Source organism: Salvelinus namaycush, chromosome 14 (genome assembly GCF_016432855.1).
Source record: "Salvelinus namaycush isolate Seneca chromosome 14, SaNama_1.0, whole genome shotgun sequence".
Lineage (NCBI taxonomy): Eukaryota > Metazoa > Chordata > Actinopteri > Salmoniformes > Salmonidae > Salvelinus > Salvelinus namaycush.
The window spans coordinates 23842242-23863158 of NC_052320.1; the positions used below are offsets into that span (position 1 = coordinate 23842242).

Genomic DNA, 20917 nt, shown 5'->3' on the forward strand with positions numbered 1-20917 from the left:
TATGGAGCCCCCTGAAAAGTTTCTCACTTGCTTCGAGTTGTACCACTAGCTAATATCTCGGTGCCTGCTTAATGTTATTCCTTACTGTCCAAGACTGGTGAACGGTAGTTGGAAGTAAATAGACGTTTTTGCTCTTAAAAGAAGACATGTTGGTGATAGCTAGCTACAGCTAGCTTTAGCGGCTAATCAGCTAAAGGGGAATGTGTGGCAACTAACTAGTGCAATGGAACGCCCGATTTGGAATTCGTCGTGATTTCCTACTGCGAGAAACACTTCTGAGTCAACTAGGACGAAGATTATAGCTAATATTGATGTCTAAAACCAACCACTACAAACAGGGAACAAGTCTAATTTGCCGTTTACGATACTTTTTGCTATTAAAGAAGTTGGGATTGCTGCAAGCGACCTCGAGAGAAACCAATTGGAGGTGGGTAATCCATATCGCTACGATTCAATGGATTAAAAACAAATAATTTGTCTGTGATTAGGCATTTTGGTTGGTGTCCCACGGTGTCTGGTCTCACATCCAATTGACTGATTTAGCTACAAGTTATCAGTAACTTGTTAACGTGTTGCATTGATGTCACAATCGATGAATTTAACATGAATCTGCTGGTTTAATTGAATGTTCTAACCTCGTCGTGCATGGCATTTATTTGTTGAGTTAATCTAGCCTACTACTCATAAATTTAATTACATTTGTTGATTAGGCTAATCTTAATTGGATGTAAACAGGACAGTTAATCTCTTCGTATGTTTACAGATACATTGTGGCAGGGGTGAGATCAGCAACAGTGTAAGAATTAAAATACATTCCACATGACCTAATATAAACTGCATTGACTGTTTACTGAAACAACCCATCACTCCTTACCCCTTTTGTACTCCACCTAGGGCAAGTTTTATCATGCAGCAATTCTTGACGAGGGCGGTTTATGGTTGTTTTGAAGGTGCAATTAGGTATAATTTATGTTGGTAAGTGATGACGGGTTATTTGGGTCTTGATGATCCCTGTTTGGATTCTACTGGAGTAACATTGTTGTTCGAGTTCCACTGCAAATTTTAAAGGTACCCTGGAATGACAAAATGTCCATCCTTCATGATGGTTCAAACCCCCCAGACTCCTTTTGAATGGGGGAAAAACCAAGAGGTTGATATCTGTGTAACTGCAAATCTAATTATAGCTGGTAAACAATACTGAAACCAAAGCTTCTAAATGGGTGCAAGTCTCCCAAACCGTAATTATGGACAGTCTGCTGATCCTTTGTTTCTTAGTCTCAGGAAACACAGACTAGGCCTTCCTGCATAACACACACAAATAAAGCAAGTGGGTCAGAGTGATAAGTGACAGTTTAAAGTGTAGGATGGGTCCTGGCTATGAGATTCCACTACGTACATTGGATTTAGGTCAAACCAAACAAAAGCGTCATTTGTGGAGCCTGACTGACCTGTCTCTGGTTAAATTTATTCCCCTGCACCCTCCTAGCTGGAATGCAGCACATAGAATCATTATTATCATGAGCATCACTGGAATTTCACCATGTCTCCCTTTTCTAAATGCTTTCAACGTGATGTGCATTGTGTCTAAGTGCTTTGCTTCCAGCAAACCGAGTACAGTAAAGGAAGCAGGAACAGGAGTTTTAATATATTTAGGCAAGATTTCACATAAGGACTTGGGCCTCTCCATACAGTTTGGATGGTGCATACAATGAGGGGGCTGTTGAATATCATAAATATCAGTATTGCATGTCAAACTGTTCAGTTGTAGTTTTAGCGCAAGCTAAATGCATTTATTCACTGTGAGGGACTCAGAATGTCAATGTTTCAATAGTCTGTTCCTATCAAATAATCTACTAGGCCTAAATGAATTAATTTAGCTAAGAGTTTACGGCCATATAGAATATATTTTACAGTAATAAGACATCACTGTGGCTGTGATGTGGATTTACTGGAACCCTTCATAATTTATCTTAATTGTTTGTGCATGTGAATGCATCAGTGCTCCAATCTTCAGTTAATGTTTATGGCGCGTAGGCCTAGGCATTCTGAAGTCAAGATAAAAATACTTGGAATACCCATCCTGGCATTTTTCCTGATCTACAGAAAGAGACTTTTTGAGATGAGAGTAAATTAGATTTAATGTTTTAATCTATCATGGTGTTCTGTAATGGGACAGCTGTGGTTAAGGATGGGACAGGGGGATAGCCAAATATGCTGGGGGGGGGGGGGGAAGCAGACTTCACTCTGGCTGCACAAAGCTCCTGTGCCTTGTTCCTGCCGTTGTCTTATTTTCTCCTCCCGGTTTTATTTTTGGCTACTGACCTTGACAGGAGCCTATCCTCTCCAGCTTCCTCTGGCCTTCCTCTGGCCAAACACGCCTTCCACTGCCTCAGGAGTGTGCTGTTGAAAGATACAGTGCCTTCAGAAAGTATTCATACCCCTTGACTTATTCCACATTTTGTTGTGTTACAGCCTGAATTCAAAATGGATTAAATATATTTTTTTCATCCACCCATTTACACACACTACCCCCATAATGACAATGTGAAAACATGTTTTTAGAAATTGTTGCAAATGTATTGAAAAGGAAATACAGAAATGTAATTTACACAAGTATTCTCAGCCCTTTGCTATTATACTCCAAATTGAGCTCAAGTGCATCCAATTTTATTTGATCCTTGAGACGTTGCTACAACTTGAATGGATTCCACCTGTGGCCAATTCAATTGTTTGGACATGGTTTAGAAAGAAACACACCTGTCTATACAGTTAAAAGTGCATGTTGGAGCAGAAACTATACCATGAAGTCCAATGAACTGTCTGTAGATCACAGAGAGAGAATTGTGATGAGGAATAAAGCTGGGGAAGGGTATAGAACAATTTCTAGAGTGTTGAAAGTTTCCAAGAGCACAGTGGTCTTCATCATTGGGAAATTGAGAAAATATGGAACTACCTAGACTCTGCCAAGAGCTGGCTGTCCGACCAAACTGAGCAACCGGGCAAGAAGTACATCGCAGAAAGTTTTATACTGTCAAGAGGAGTAAAACAAGGTTGTCCACTATTGGCATATCTATTTATTATTGCCATTGAGATGTTGGCTGTTAAAATCAGATCCAACAATAATATATTAAGCGATTAGAAATCCAGGGCTTAAAAACAAAGGTGTTATTGTACGCTGATGATTCATGTTTTCTTTTCAATCCAAAATTAGAATCACTCCACAGCCTCATAGATGATCTAGATACTTTTTCTAACCTCTCTGGATTAAAACCAAATTATGATAAGTGTACTTACTATATTACGGATCACAAACAGACTCCATCACCTTCTATATTTTGGATCACAAAAAAATACAACTTTTACATTACCGTGTAGTTTACCAATAAAATGGTCTGATGGGGATGTGGACATACTCGGTATACATATACCGAAAGAAAGAAATTATCTCACTCAATACATTTTTATAGAAATTTAGAATAAATAGATATGTTTTGCTACCATGGAATGGAAAATACCTGTCTATTTGTGGAAAAACCACCCTCATTAACTCTTTAGTCATATCACAGTTTACCTATTTGCTTATGGTTTTGCCTACACCAAGAGATCTGTTTTTAAAAATTATATGAGCAAAAAAGATTCAATTTTATTTGGAATGGCAAGCCAGACAAAATTAAAAGGGCCTATTTATATAATGAATATGACTTCGGAGGGCAGAAATGATTAAATATTAAAGTATTAGACCTCTCACTAAAGGCATCAGTCATACAAAAGTTATACTTAAATCCAAACTGGTTCTCTAGCAAATTAGTATGAATGTCTCACCCCATGTTCAAGAATGGCCTTTTTCCCTTTATTCAGATTACAACCTCTCACTTTCGGTTATTTGAAAATGAAATAATCTCCAAAATATTGTTATTTTTTAAATAAGCCATAGAAAGACAGAACAAATAATACAACAAATATTGTGGTTAAACTCAAATATACTAATTGATTAATGAGAACTTTATTTTTCAATAACATAAAAAAAAAGTATAATCTTTGTAAATTATATCATAAATAGGACTGGTGGAGTTATGTCACACATGCAGCTAACACAGATATATGGAAATGTCTGCTCTAACAAATTACAACCAACTAATTGCAGCATTACCGCAAAAATGGAAGAGGCAAGTAGAAGGGGGGAAAAGTAAGCAACTTGTCTATCGGCCCTGCATTAAAGACCAAATTGCTTAAAGAAAATTGGGATAAAATATATACCAGTTTCATTTAAGGACATAAATTGACAGCTGTGCCATTATAAATTTCAAAATAGTTGGGAAGAGATTTTCGATCCACCGATTCCATGGCACAAACTTTGAATTTTTCAATAATGTGTGTGTTATTAGTTTAAGCACACTGTGTTTGTCTATTGTTCTGACTTAGATGAAGATCAGATCAAATTTTATGTCAAATTTATGCAGAAATCCAGGTAATTACAAAGGGTTCACATACTTTTTCTTCACACTATATATATATATACTAGTTGCAAATACATCTCTCTCTCTAATTTATATAATATATATACATAAACTCAGCAAAAAAAGAAACGTCCTCTCACTGTCAACTGCGTTTATTTTCAGCATACTTAACATGTGGAAATATTTGTTTGAACGTAAGATTCAACAACTGAGACATCAACTGAACAAGTTCCACAGACATGTGACTAACAGAAATGGAATAATATGTCCCTGAACAAAGGGGGGGTCAAAATCAAAAGTAACAGTCAGTATCTGGTGTGGCCACCAGCTGCATTAATTACTGCAGTGCATCTCCTCCTCATAGATTGCACCAGATTTGTCAGTTCTTGCTGTGAGATGTTACCCCACTCTTCCACCAAGGCACCTGCAAGTTTCCGGACATTTCTGGGGGGAAGCCCTCACCCTCCGATCCAACAGGTCCCAGACGTGCTCAATGGGATTGAGATCCGGGCTCTTCGCTGGCCATGGCAGAACACTGACATTCCTGTCTTGCAGGAAATCACGCATAGAACGAGCAGTATGGCAGGTGGCATTGTCATGCTGGAGGGTCATGTCAGGATGAGCCTGCAGGAAGGGTATCACATGAGAGAGGAGGATGGCTTCCCTGTAACGCACAGCTTTGAGATTGCCTGCAATGACAACAAGCTCAGTCCGATGATCCTGTGACACACCGCCCCAGACCGTGATGGACCCTCCACCTCCAAATCGGTCCTGCTCCAGAGTACAGGCCTCGTTGTAATGCTTATTCCTTTAACGATAAACGGGAATCCGACCATCACCCCTGGTGAGACAAAACTATGACTCGTCAGTGAAGACCACTTTTTGCCAGTCCTGTCTGGTCCAGCGACGGATTTGTGCCCATAGGTGACGTTGTTGCCGGTGATGTCTGGTGAGGACCTGCCTTACAACAAGCCTACAAGCCCTCAGTCCAGCCTCTCTCAGCCTATTGCGGACAGTCTGAGCACTGATGGAGAGAGTGTGCGTTCCTGGTGTAATTTGGGCAGTTGTTGTTGCCATCCTGTACCTGTCCCACAGGTGTGATGTTTGGATGTACCGATCCTGTGCAGGTGTTGTAACACGTGGTCTGCCACTGCGAGGACGATCAGCTGTCCGTCCTGTCTCCCTGTAGCGCTGTCTTAGGCGTCTCACAGTACGGACATTGCAATTTATTGCCCTGGCCACATCTGCAGTCCTCATGCCTCCTTGCAGCATGCCTAAGGCACGTTCACGCAGATGAGCAGGGACCCTGGGCATCTTTCTTTTGGTGTTTTTCAGAGTCAGTAGAAAGGCCTCTTTAGTGTCCTAAGTTTTCATAACTGTGACCTTAATTGCCTACCGTCTGTGATCTGTGTCTTAACGACCGTTCCACAGGTGCATGTTCATTAATTGTTTATGGGTCATTGAACAAGCATGGGGAACAGTGTTTAAACCCTTTACAATGAAGATCTGTGAAGTTATTTGGATTTTTACACAAATTATCTTTGATAGACAGGGTCCTGAAAAAGGGACAGTTCTTTCTTTTTTGCTGAGTTTACATACACTGCTCAAAAAAATAAAGGGAACACTAAAATAACACATCCTAGATCTGAATGAATGAAACATTCTTATTAAATACTTTTTTCTTTACATAGTTGAATGTGCTGACTACAAAATCACACAAATTATCAATGGAAATCAAATTTATCAACCCATGGAGGTCTGGATTTGGAGTCACACTCAAAATTAAAGTGGAAAACCACACTACAGGCTGATCCAACTTTGATGTAATGTCCTTAAAACAAGTCAAAATGAGGCTCAGTAGTGTGTGTGGCCTCCACGTGCCTGTATGACCTCCCTACAACGCCTGGGCATGCTCCTGATGAGGTGGCGGATGGTCTCCTGAGGGATCTCCTCCCAGACCTGGACTAAAGCATCCACCAACTCCTGGACAGTCTGTGGTGCAACGTGGCGTTGGTGGATGGAGCGAGACATGTTGTTCCAGATGTGCTCAATTGGATTCAGGTCTGGGGAACGGGTGGGCCAGTCCATAGCATCAATGCCTTCCTCTTGCAGGAACTGCTGACACACTCCAGCCACATGAGGTCTAGCATTGTCTTGCATTAGAAAGAACCCAGGGCCAACCGCACCAGCATATGGTCTCACAAGGGGTCTGAGGATCTCATCTTGGTACCTAATGGCAGTCAGGCTACCTCTGGCGAGCACATGGAGGGCTGTGCGGCCCCCCAAAGAAATGCCACCCCACACCATGACTGACCCACCGCCAAACCGGTCATGCTGGAGGATGTTGCAGGCAGCAGAACGTTCTCCACGGCGTCTCCAGACTCTGTCACGTCTGTCACGTGCGTGTGAACCTGCTTGTATCTGTGAAGAGCACAGGGCGCCAGTGGCGAATTTGCCAATCTTGGTGTTCTCTGGCAAATGCCAAACGTCCTGCACGGTGTTGGGCTGTAAGCACAACCCCCACCTAAGGACGTCGGGCCCTCATACCACCCTCATGGAGTCTGTTTCTGACCGTTTGAGCAGACACATGCACATTTGTGGCCTGCTGGAGGTCATTTTGCAGGGCTCTGGCAGTGCTCCTCCTTGCACAAAGGCGGAGGTAGCGGTCCTGCTGCTGGGTTGTTGCCCTCTACGGCCTCCACGTCTCCTGATGTACTGGCCTGTCTCCTGGTAGCGCCTCCATGCTCTGGACACTACGCTGACAGACACAGCAAACCTTCTTGCCACAGCTCGCATTGATGTGCCATCCTGGATGAGCTGCACTACCTGAGCCACTTGTGTGGGTTGTAGACTCCGTCTCATGCTACCACTAGAGTGAAAGCACCGCCAGCATTCAAAAGTGACCAAAACATCAGCCAGGAAGCATAGGAACTGAGAAGTGGTCTGTGGTCACCACCTGCAGAACCACTCCTTTATTGGGGGTGTCTTGCTAATTGCCTATAATTTCCACCTTTTGTCTATTCCATTAGCACAACAGCATGTGAAATTTATTGTCAATCAGTGTTGCTTCCTAAGTGGACAGTTTGATTTCACAGAAGTGTGATTGACTTGGAGTTACATTGTGTTGTTTAAGTGTTCCCTTTATTTTTTTGAGCAGTGTACATACATACAGTTGAAGAATCTGAAATGTCAGAATAATATTAGAGAATGATTTATTTCAGCTTTTATTTATTTCATCACATTCCCAGTGGGTCAGAAGTTTACATACACTCAATTAGTATTTGGTAGCATTGCCTTTAAATTGTTTAACTTGGGTTAAACGTTTCGGGTAGCCTTCCACAAGCTTCCCACAATAAGTTGGGGGAATTTTGGCTCATTCCTCCTGACAGAGCTGTGTAACTGAGTCAGGTTTGTAGGCCTCCTTGCTCGCACACACTTTTTCAGTTCTGCCCACAAATTTTCTATAGGATTGAGGTCAGGGCTTTGTGATGGCCACTCCAATACCTTGACTTTGTTGTCCTTAAGCCAATTTGCTAAAACTTTGGAAGTATGCTTGGATTCATTGTCCATTTGGAAGACCCATTTGCGAGACCCAAGCTTTAACTTCCTGACTGATGTCTTGATGTTGCTTTAATATATCCACATAATTTACTGCCTCATGATGCCATCTATTTTGTGAAGTGCACCAGTCCCTCCTGCAGCAAAGCACCCACACAACATGATGCTGCCACACCCGTGTTCTTCGGCTTGCAAGCCTCCCCCTTTTTACTCCAAACATAATGATGGTCATTATGGCCAAACAGTTCTATTTTTGTTTCATCAGACCAGAGGACATTTCTCCAAAAAGTATGATCTTTGTCCCCATGTGCAGTTGCAAACCATAGTCTGGCTTTTTTTATGGCGGTTTTGAAGCAGTGGCTTTTTCCTGCTGAGCGGACTTTCAGGTTATGTTGATATAGGACTCGTTTTACTGTGGATATATATACTTTTGTACCTGTTTCCTCCAGCATCTTCACAAGGTCCTTTGCTGTTGTTCTGGGATTGATTTGCACTTTTCGCACCACAGTACGTTCATCTTTAGGAGACAGAACACATCTCCTTCCTGAGCGGTATGATGGTTGCGTGGTCCCATGGTGTTTATACTTGCGTACTATTGTTTGTACAGATGAACGTGGTACCTCCAGGCGTTCGGAAATTGCTCCCAAGGATGAACCAGACTTGTGGAGGTCTACAATATTTTTTCTGAGGTCTTCGATGATTTCTTTTGACTGTGCCTTTAAACAGCTTGAGAACATTCCAGAAAATGATGTCATGGCTTTAGAAGCTTCTGTTAGGCTATTTGACATCATTTGAGTCAATTGCAGGTGTAACTGTGGATGTATTTCAAGCAAACAGGCACTGAGTTTGAAGGTAGGCCTTGAAATACATCCACAGGTACACCTCCAATTGACTCAAATTATGTCTATTAGCCTAAAAGAAGCTTCTAAAGCCATGACATAATTTTCTAGAATTTTCTCAAGCTGTTTAAAGAACAGTCAACTTAGTGTATGTAAATATCTGACCCACTGGAATTGTGATACAGTGAAGTAATCTGTCTGTAAACAATTGTTGGAAGAATTACTTGTGTCTTGCTCAAAGTAGATGTCCTAACCGACTTGCCAAAACTATAGTTTGTTAACAAGAAATTTGTTGAGTGGTTGAAAAACGAGTTTTAATGACTCCAACCTAAGTGTATGTAAACTTCTGACTTCAACTCTACATACATACAGTCATGGCCAAATGTTTTGAGAATGACACATTAATTTCCACAAAGTTTGCTGCTTCAGTGTGTCTAGATATTTTTGTCAGATGTTACTATGGAATACTGAAGTATAATTACAAGCATTTCATAAGTGTCAAAGGCTTTTATTGACAATTACATGAATTTGATGCAAAGAGTCAATATTTGCAGTGTTGATCCTTCTTTTTCAAGACCTCTGCAATCTGCCCTGGCATGCTGTGAATTAACTTCTGGGCCACATCCTGACTGATGGCATCCCATTCTTGTATAATCAATGCTTGGAGTTTGTCAGAATTTGTGGGTTTTTGTTTGTCCACCCGCCTCCTTGAGGATTGACCACAAGTTCTCAATGGGATTAAGGTCTGGGGAGTTTCCTGGCCATGGACCCAAAATATCGATGTTTTGTTCCCCAAGCCACTTAGTTATCACTTTTGCCCTATGGCAAGGTGCTCCATCATGCTGGAAAAGGCATTGTTCGTCACCAAACTGTTCCTGGATGGTTGGGAGAAGTTGCTCTAGGAGAATGTGTTGGTACCATTCTTTATTCATGGCTGTGTTCTTTGGCAAAATTGTGAGTGAGCCCACTCCCTTGGCTGAGAAGCAACCCCACACATGAATGGTCTCAGGATGCTTTACTGTTGGCATGACACAGGACTGATGGTAGCGCTCACCTTGTCTTCTCCGGACAAGTTTTTTTCCGGATGCCACAAACAATCGGAAAGGGGATTCATCAGAGAAAATTACTTTACCCCAGTCCTCAGCAGTCCAATCTCTGTACCTTTTGCAGAATATCAGTCTGTCCCTGATGTTTTTCCTGGAGAGAAGTGGCTTCTTTTGCTGCCCTTCTTGACACCAGGCCATCCTCCAAAAGTATTCGCCTCACTGTGCGTGCAGATGCACTCACACCTGCCTGCTGCCATTCCTGAGCAAGCTCTGTACTGGTGGTGTCCCGATCCCGCAGCTGAATCAACTTTAGGAGAGGGTCCTGGCGCTTGCTGGACTTTCTTGGGCGACCTGAAGCCTTCTTCACAACAATTGAACCCCTCTCCTTGAAGTTCTTGATGATCCGATAAATGGTTGATTTAGGTGCAATCTTACTGGCAGCAATATCCTTGCCTGTGAAGCCCTTTTTGTGCAAAGCAATGATAACGGCACATGTGTCCTTGCAGGTAACCATGGTTGACAGAGGAAGAACAATGATTCCAAGCACCACCCTCCTTTTGAAGCTTCCAGTCTGTTATTCGAACTCAATCAGAGTGATCTCCAGCCTTGTCCTCGTCAACACTCACACCTGTGTTAACAAGAGAATCACTGACATGTCAGCTGGTCCTTTTGTGGCAGGGCTGAAATGCAGTGGAAATGTTTTTGGGGGATTCAGTTAATTTGCATGGCAAAGAGGGACTTTGCAATTAATTGCAATTCATCTGATCACTCTTCCTAACATTCTGGAGTATATTCAAATTGGCATCATACAAACTAAGGCAGCAGACTTAGTGAAAATTAATATTTGTGTCATTCTCAACTTTTGGCCACGACTGTACATTCACTCACTCACTCACTCACTCACTCACTCACTCACTCACTCACTCACTCACTCACTCACTCACTCACTCACTCAGTCAGTACCAGTCAAAAGTTTTAGAACACCTACCCATTCAAGGGTTTTTCTTTAATTTGACAACTTTCTACATTCAAAAGGCACTCGCACATCTGAGCTATCTTTTTTGCAGGGACATGGTAACATTTGAATAAGATGAGAAATAATTAGGAACCCGCAAACTGCTCTTGATAGTATCACTGCTCTTTAATAAGCTTTACGTATCGGCCTCACGGCCTTCGTCAGAGTTTTTAAATTGTAGAATAATAGTGAAGACATCAAAACACATGGAATCATGTAGTAAACAAAAAAGTGTTAAACAAATCAAAATATATTTGAGATTCTTCAAATAGCCACCCTTTGCCTTGATGACAGCTTTAAACACTCTTGGCATTCTCTCAACCAGCTTCAGATGGAATGCTTTTCCAACAGTCTTGAAGGAGTTCGCACATATGCTGAGCACTTGTTGGCTGCTTTTCCTTCACTCTGTGGTCCGACTCATCCCAAACCATCTCAATTGGGTTGTGGTCGGGGGATTGTGGAGGCCAGGTCATCTGATGATGCAGCACTCCATCCCTCTCCTTCTTGGAAAAATAGCCCTTACACAGCCTGGAGGTGTGTAGGTTCATTGTCCTGTTGAAAAACAAATGATAGTTCCACTAAGCCCAAACCAGATGGGATGGTGTATCGCTGCAGAATTCTGTGGTAGCCATGCTGGTTAAGTGTGCCTTGAATTCTAAATAAATCACAGCAGTGTCACTGTGCTGACTGAAAAAGTTCCAACTTCTCGACAGTGTGGATGAGAAGACCATACGAGACCTTCACCTGACAACTTACACAACTGCTGAAGAGGTTTTCCGGGTCTTGGAGAACCGCTTTGGAAATAAGACAACTATAGCCCTTGAGATAGTAGAAGAGCTCCAAAGACTCCAAGCAGTTAAAGGTAACCAGCCCAGGAGGATTGTTGAGCTCATCCAATCAGTAGAAAAAGCCCTGGTCGATCTGAACGAGCTTGGCAAGACCGGTGCTATAAAGAACCCTCTTGTAACAAAGACAATAGAGAGTAAACTTCCTGATGGCCTGAAGAAGGAATGGCTTCTTCATGTAGCTGGCAAAGGTGATGAAGCTGAAGAAGACAAGCGATTTGACTACCTCAAGTTTCTTCAAGGTCAAGAAGCCATCTATGAGAAGCTGGACCAACTGAGAGAGGAGGAACCAAAACCGAAATCTGAACCTCGGCAAGCTCGAACCAGAACCTCCACCCAACTAAGCGACCAGGCTCAAGGATGTGTGGTCTGCGGAGACTGCAAGCATAAGAAAAGGCTATATTTCTGCCAAAAGTTTCGCACACTTAAGCTGTCAGAGAAAAGAGATGCTGTCAGGAAGCTGGGAGCCTGCAAAAGATGCCTGGAGATTCACAAGGAAGGTGACTATTGTAAATCAGAGTTTCTGTGCAGGAGGCCAGACTGCATAGAACAGCGTGCTCCAGAACACCACTATTACCTCTGCCCGAGAGCTGGTACATCCAAAGGGAATGTCGTCCAGAGGTCCAATAACAGCAAAGTGGGAGGTGACACGAGAGCGTTATACCCAAGCCCAAGAAGAGTTCATTAAAAGTCTCTCACCTGAACTTGCAGAGAAGTGTTGCAATGCCTTTTGCAACACTATAGCCAAAACCTCTCGTGTCCAACCAACCCAGTCTTCTAGCAGAAAATGGAATAGTGGAGTGGCCAGTCATCATGATGCTCTTAGAGGTCATGGCAAATGCAGGACAAAAAGTTGGGACTTTGATCGACCTGGCATCGGATACAAACTATATAACTCATGATGCAGCTGATCGTTTGAACCTTAGAAGTGAAGCCATAAGCCTTGTTGTCCATGGTGTGGGAGGAATGAAAGTTCAAGTCACCACAAAACGGTACCTCCTAAAGATCCGGGTCCGCACAGAGCAAGGCAATGTCAGATCCCACCAACTCCTCTGCTATGGTTTGGACAGCATTGCAGAGATTCACAAACATGTGACAGCCAAAAGACTCCAAAAATTATTTCCAGATGTCCCCCAAAATGAACTTGTTAGACCAAGACAGATACAGCTTTTGATAAGCCATAAGGAAGGGCGACTGGTCCCACAGAAAATACGCACCGTTGGGGACCTTGTACTATGGGATGGGCCATTGGGAAAGACAATTGCAGGGACACACCCTGGTCTGTTTGAAGAGGCTACAGTTACAGCACACCAGTCCAGAGCGCACTTCGCCAGATCCATGAGAACAGCAGCATTGATGTATGAAGAACATATCTGCGCCAAACCTACCATCAAGTCTTCTTATTCTGCTATTTCCACTCGGGATTTTATTGAGTGGTGGAGATGGGATAGCATTGGCGCCCCCTGCACCCCAAAATGTGGAGGATGTCGCTGCGGCAGTTGTCAACTTGGTGGCAAAGAAATGACTCTGGCTGAAGAAAGGGAGCTGGAAGTTGTTAAGGGTGGCCTGACTTATGTTGGTGCTGATGACCACAGTGATAGTCCACACTGGCATGCAAGGTATCCATGGCTCATTGACCCATCTACATTGCCAAACAACATAAAAGCAGTGGAGGCAACCTTTCTCAGAACAGAGAGACAGCTCGCCAAAGAACCGCAGTGGAAAAAAGCCTATGGTGCTCAAGTCCACGAAATGGTTGACCGCCGGGCTGCAAGAAAGCTGACCAAAGAGGATCTAACCAACTGGAATGGACCTGTCTGGTATATTAGTCATCTTATCGCACCCAACCCCCACTCTGTTACAACTCCGGTAAGACTTGTCTGGAACAGCAGTCAGAAGTACAAAGGCCAAAGTCTCAATGACCTTCTGATGAAAGGCCCTGACGTTCTAAATCCGATTCGAGCTGTCCTCCTCAAGTTCCGCCAAGGCTCCTATGCCGCTCTAGGAGACGTCAGAAAAATGTACAATTCTGTGTGGCTCGAGGAGAGGGAAGTCCATCTACACCGGTTCTTGTGGCGGGATTCAGAGGGCGATGAGGTGGAACAATACGCCATAACCAGAGTGAATATCGGGGACAAGCCAGCAGGGTGCATAGCACAACTGGCCATGAGGGAGACGGCTAACCTGCCTCAGTTCAGCCACCTCACAGATGAATGCCAAGTATTACATGAGCACAGCTACGTCGATGACATCTTGACATCCCACAACTGCTGTGAAAAACTCGAAGTCATCACAAAGAATGCGGAGCTGATTCTAAAAGCAGGAGGGTTTGCACTGAAGCAAAAATAAAGGAGAAAGAGAAAAGGCATCACCAAATATTGTTGTCCTGCCAAATCAGCTTAAGGAGGAAGACAACAAGGCGCTCGGTCTCGGCTACATTGTGGATGAAGACATGTTGCATGTCATGGTGAGGGTCAACTTCTCCAGGCGGAAGAAAAAGATGAGACTTGGGCAAGACTTACTGCTAGAAGAAGTACGAGCACAGACACCAGACCCGCTGACAAGACGTGAACTGCTGAGTCAAGTTGCTGGTTTGTACGACCCAGTTGGCCTGACAACGCCATCAAAGCAAAGAGGGGCTATCTTGGTCCGAAGGGCATTCCAAGAGGAAAAATCAAAGTGCAGCATGGTCAAGGACACATGGGACCTTCCCCTGTCGGATGAGCTCCGCAAAGATGCAATTGGAATTTTTGAGGAGTACGTCCAGCTAAGCAAAGTAATGTTCCCAAGAGCTCTTACTCCACCAAAGGCAACAACTGAACCAGTCGCTGTCACTTTTTCAGATGGCAGTGAAAGCTCCTATGGTGCTGTCCTCTACCTGCGGTGGAACTGCAACAAACAATTAACAATTCGACTAGTGGAGTCAAAAGCAAAGCTGACACCACTAGACCAGAAGGGGGATGCAGTCAAAGCAGAACTTTGCGGTGCAGTCTTTGCAAGCCGCCTGAAAAAGTACTTTGAACAGCATACCCAGATCCAGATAAAAAGGTGGTACCATTTGTTAGACAGTCAGACTGTTCTTGGAGCTATCCAGCGTGAAAGCTATGGATTTCAGACTTTCTTCGCTAATAGAATTGGAGAGATCCAAGAGAGCACACGGCTACAGGACTGGTGGTGGATCCCTGGACCACTCAACATAGCCGACATTATCACTCGAGGAGCTGGGCCAAAGGAACTTGATGCCCATTCAGAGTGGCAGCAAGGGCCAGAGTTTCTATATCTTCCAGAGAGCGAGTGGCCAATTATGTCGTCAAAAGATGTGTCTGTGACAGCTCGAGAGAGCATTAACAATATGCAAAAGAAGTCATTTGTGGCAGCACTCACCAGAGCCCAAGCGAAAAGAAGTCTTCCAAGTCTTGTGGGACGATTTCCTGCTGGTGCAGCTGTCCTAAACTTGGTGGATGAGAGGCGCTTTAGTAGCCTAAAGTGTCTAATCAAGACTGTTGCTTTTATCTGGAGAGCCGCCAAAAAGTTTAGATCTGCAACAAAGTCCATCGAGACCCCAAAGTGGGAGGCGATTCCCACAGAAGGAGTTATCACCGCCACAGAACGTCAAGAGGCAATAAGAGACATCTATCTTGCTGCTCAAGAGGGGGTGACGTTCCCAACTACCACTACGGACCGCTTGGTTGTGTACAGAGAGCCAGAATCTGGGTTACTAGTCTGCGGTGGGAGAATCCATGGCTTCAGGGAGGATGGCGCTGCAGTTCCCCTTCTGCCTTTCAATGCATGGGTCTCTACTTTATTGGCACGGGAGGCGCACGATGAGGGTCATGAAGGTGTGGCTGCAACCCTGCTGAAAATGAGGAGGAAAGCCTGGGTCATCCAAGGAAGAAAAATATCCCAGAAAGTAGTGGATAACTGCCTTTTCTGCAAAAAGTCAAGAGCAAGAAGGTGCGAACAGGTAATGGCTGACTTACCTGCTGAAAGAGCCACACCTGCAGCTCCGTTCGAGTTCACTACAGTCGACCTCTTCGGACCGTACCTTGTCAAAGATGACATCAAGAAACGGGTCTCAATGAAAGTGTGGGGTGTCGTCTTCAGCTGTATGGCCAGCAGGGCAATTCATGCAGACCTGGTCAACACAATGTCGACAGAGAGCTTCTTGATGGCTTACCAACGCTTTACTGCAATTAGAGGGCACCCAAGAAAGATCTGGTCCGACCCAGGGACAAACTTCATCGGCGCCAAACCTGTCCTAAGAGAGCTGTACCAGTTCCTGGATGCTCAGAATAGAACTTCAATAGAAGAGATGTCTGCTCAAAAAGGTACCAAATGGGAGTGGACAATTCACCCTGCTGACTCACCTCATCGCAATGGGGCTGCTGAAGCCGCTGTTCGCATTCTCAAGAAGGCACTGCAGAGCCTGGGCAACAACACTGGCCTTAGCTACAGCGAGCTTCAGACAACACTACAACTTGCTGCAAACCTTGCCAACGAATGCCCAATAGATGCCAGGGTGCAGAGCCATGAAGAAAGCGTGCAGTATGTGTCACCCAACACACTTCTCCTGGGCCGGGCCTCTCCAAGCGGTGAGATCAGAACATTTGACTTTGCGAACTACCCTTACAAGAGACTCAGAGAGATGCAGAACCAGGTCAACAAATTCTGGAGGTCTTGGAGCCAGCTTGCCGGCCCAAACTTATTTCTGAGAAGTAAATGGCACACTTCATATCGCAACGTTGCTGTCGGAGATATTGTCTGGTTGTGTGACCAAAATGCAGTGAGGGGCCAATTCAAGCTAGGACGGGTGGTGAGCGTTAATCCAGATGCTAAGGGCATTGTTCGAGACGTGAACGTCAAAGTGGTCCAAAGCTCCTGCCTTCCTGTCACAAAACCCGCACTAAACCGGCCATCGGCCAAAGTCCTGAAAGAAGCTACGCAAACCACAGTCCTGCACAGAGATGTTCGACGCCTGGTTGTCTTGCTACCAGTTGAGGATCAAACTCGGAGCTGACCGGCAGTATGTAGGTGCTGATTTACGATCTTTCCATCGGTTCCCGTGGGAAGATTGAGTGGGAGGTGTGCTGACAAACTGCCTGGGAGCTCCTCAGTGGTGAAACTCCTCCTCCTTCAATCAGTGGTGAACCAGGTGGAACAAATCTTCCAGGCAATCTGGGCGTGCCAGCACCTGGCTCTGCTGTTGTTTAGACCGCAGTGAAAGGAGCATTTATAACACCACAAGACCAAGGAAACTTCATCTTTGTGATCAAGGTGACTGTGCAAGTCCAAGCCCTCCACAAAACTGTGAAAGACAGCCGGTTTTTCACTGTCAAGTTTTGACCTCCTTCTTGTGCAATTCCCCACTTGAAAAGGACAGTCCCTCCACATGAAGACCATTCTTTGGTTGGCAACCAAAGAATGGTTTTACCTGTTTACTGCCAACCAAAGAATGGTAAATAAAAGACAAACAACTGATTCCATGGCTGTTTATTGAGTGAAATCCAGTTAAAATCTTCATGTGGAGGGACTGTCCTTTTCAAGTGGGGAATTGCACAAGAAGGAGGTCAAAACTTGACAGTCACCAGTAAAGCACCCCCACACCATAACACCTCCCCCTCCATGCTTTACGGTGGGAAATACACATGCGGAGATCATCCATCCATTCACCCACCCCGCGTCTCACAGACACAGCAGTTGGAACCAAAAATCTCACATTTGGACCAGAGCAAAGGACAAATTTCCACTGGTCTAATGTCCATTGCTCGTGTTTCTTGGACCAAGCAAGTCTCTTCTTCTTCTTATTGGTGTCCTTTAGTAGTGGTTTCTTTGCAGCAATTCAACCATGAAGGCCTGATTCACACAGTCTTCTCTTAACAGTTGATGTTGACATGTGTCTGTTACTTGAACTCTGAAGCATTTATTTGGGCTGCAATTTCTGACGCTGGTAACACTAATAAACTTAACCTCTGCAGAGGTAACTCTGGGTCTTCCATTCCTGTGGCGGTTCTCATGAGAGCCAGTTTCATCATGGTGCTTGACGGTTTTTGCGACTGCACTTGAAAAAACATTCCAAGTTCTTGAAATGTTCTGTATTGACTGACCTTCATGTCTTAAAGTAATGACGGACTGTCGTTTCTCTTTGCTTATTTGAGCTGTTCTTATCATAATATGGACTTGGTCTTTTACCAAATAGGGCTATCTTCTGTATACCACCACTACCTTGTCACATAACAACTGACTGGCTCCAACATATTAAGAAGGACGAAATTCCACAAATTAACTTTTTAAGGAGGGCACACCTGTTAATTGAAATGCACTCCAGGTGACTACCTCATGAAGCTGGTTGAGAGAATGCCAAGAGTGTGCAAAGCTGTCATCAAGGCAAAGGGTGGCTATTTGAAGAATCTCAAATATACAATATATTTACTGTTGTTTAAGACTTTTTTGGGGGGTTATTACATGATTCCATATGTGTTATTTCAAAGTTTTGATGTCATCTATATTATTCTACGAACCCTTGAATGAGTAGGTGTTCTAAAATTTTTGACCGGTACTGTATATATTTGCAAAAAAATATATGGAGGATTAGAAGTGATGCAGACTTGTATCCCGTTAAATCTGTGGAAAGACTTGATGATTGCTGTTCTCCACCACTCCCCATTTAATTTAACAGAGCTTGAGAAAATATGCAAGAAAGAATGGGAGAAAATCCCCACATCCAGCAAAGCGAATACAGACATTCCAAATCTGAAATCGATGCCACAGGTGCTTCTCCAAAGTTTTGACTCGGGTGTGAATACTTATGTAAATTAGCTTTTCTGTATTTGATTTTCAATAAATTTGCACTTTTCTAAATACATGTTTTTACTTTGTCATTATGGGATATTGTGTGTAGGTGGGTGAGATTATTATTATTTTTTAATCCATTTTGAATTTGGGCTGTAACACAACTTATTCCACTTTGTTAAGTGGCATGAATACTTTCTGAAGGCACTGTAATAGTGTCATCCTCAATAGATACTGCTTTCTCTTCAGAGTGTTGTCTTGACTTGTTTTGAAGTGCTGATGGATGAGTAATAACTTTTGTGTCCTTTGCTTTGCAGGTCCTTCTTTATGAGGAGAAGAGGGAAAAGAGCAGTCACCGACCCTGTTTAACGGAAGAGGGGTTTAAAAGTAAAAAGGAAACGATAGAAGAAAGACCCCTGTGGATCTCCTTGCTTTCCATAGGCTACTGTGGTTAAACCAGTTGTAGGACAGACTCACTGTTTTTAACAGTGTGTCTATACACCAGGAGGGTCCTCATGCCTCCACCAACTATGCAGTGAGGGTGAGCTGGCAGTGTGCCCCCTCTCACCATGCTGGTTCTGGGCATAGAGCAGGGGAAAGGTGGAGGGGGACGGGGCCGGGCTACTGTGGCCTGGCAGGCCCCATCCTCAGTGAAGTCTCTAACCCAGGACCCAGGGAGGCCTACTGTGGCCTGGCAGGCCCCCTCCTCAGGGAAGCCTCTAACCCAGGACCCAGGGAGGCCTATTGTGGCCTGGCAGGCCCCCTCCTCTGGGGAGCCTCTAATCCAGGACCCATCAAGGCCTACTCTGGCCTGGCAGGCCCCCTCAGGGAAGCCTCTAACCCAGGACCTAGGGAGGCCAGGCCTCAACATCAGGCAGAAGATTTCCCAGTGGGAAGGCCTCTGTCAACCAAACGGTGATGGGCAAGCCGAAAGGGTCAAAGCGCATGCACCAGTTGTATCCCGATCTCTTTCAGGGGATGTCCTGGGTAATGGAGTATGTAGCGACAGTTTGGGAGGTGGCCCTCACGGCAAAGCCAACCTCTCTAAAGCCAGAAGCCTGGGTTTGGATTTCAGGGAAAACCTACAAGCACGGTGCGGACACAAGGGCATTGGCAGAAAGTCGGATGCCCCTCAGAATCACTCCTGTTTCAGTAAGACTTCAACCACAATACCAGTGTCCAAGCCATTCACAGCGCCTTCGCAAACTCTTACAACAGACACTACAGACATCTTCCAAGTAGAAAGGATCATCCCCACCAATGGTGAACTGAAGGTGGGTAATGTGTTGGAAGTTAAGTGGACCAAACCCCTATGTCTGTCAGTGGATGACCATGGAGAGAGCCTGCCACCAGGTAATTTCTACACCTCAAGGGGCTTCTGGCGGAGGCTGGAGGGAGATGTGTTGTTCTGGGAGAAGGGAAGAAATACCTCAGCAGAGCCTCAGAGTGTTGTGGGTCCAGCGACTCGCCCTCCACCAAAACCACAACGGACATTTCAGTATCAGGGAGGGGACAGCACCCCAGCAAACTGGGTCCAATGGGACAGCAGGATTCCATCTACCAACCAATCCAACACCAAGTGCAGTGGCATAGCCCAAACACCTAGCTTCCCAGCACCCCTGTGTCCTGTCAGCCGTGGCAATGGGTTTTCCAGACACAGAAAGAACAGGTAAGTTCATGATACTGACACCTCTAGTATAGAGAAGGTTTGGTTTACCATTTTAAAACAGAACATTTTTGGCATCTTACTTTTGCAATGGCTTTAGTCGAGGGAAAATCTGGTTGTTTGTAATACAAAAACATGTTAACAATTATTTGGTGAAAGTTTTTCTCTGTCCTGAGCTATTGTGCTCTCATACAGTGTCCTTAGTTGTAAATTGTTTTATGTTAAGTGAGATGAGAGAGTTTTAGAGGCAAAGTTTGAGTGAGAGAAGGGTCAGTCTAGCATTTGGTCGGCCTCCATGTGTGATGACACAGTCTTTGGCAGCATTGCAGACTATTGTCTGGATATGGCCTACTTCCAGAGCAGCCAACTGTCCAGCGATCATGTTTGTTTTGACACACACCAGCTCTCACATTGAATTCCACTAATGTAGTCTCCTAATTTTTCTATCAGTTTGCATTCTCTATGAGGGCAATTCCATATGAACACACAGTAAGGTTTCAAAGGACACCAATACTGCCTTTGTAGCATCTACTGATTTATCATTGTAGTGTCTTAAAGAAGGCCTGGGTAAATGTCACACATTATTTCTCAATAATCATTTTGGATACAGACTTCAATGGTATGCCAAAAACCTACCCCCTAAGGACCTTTTCTATTGATTTAATTCCAGGAAGATCCAAAACATCATACATATCTTTGGGC

At 44.2% G+C, this 20917-nt stretch overlaps 1 protein-coding gene across 1 annotated transcript in view; it reads left to right on the forward strand.

Moving 5' to 3' along the window:
• LOC120059295 (DENN domain-containing protein 2C-like) overlaps positions 1 to 20917 on the forward strand; it is a 23917-nt gene continuing 3000 nt past the window's right edge. The window contains exons 1-2 of the mRNA XM_039008243.1: positions 1 to 427; positions 18867 to 20218. Coding sequence (XP_038864171.1) covers positions 19119 to 20218 — 1100 coding nt within the window. The 5' untranslated portion in view covers positions 1 to 427; positions 18867 to 19118. The remainder of the gene's footprint in view (positions 428 to 18866; positions 20219 to 20917) is intronic.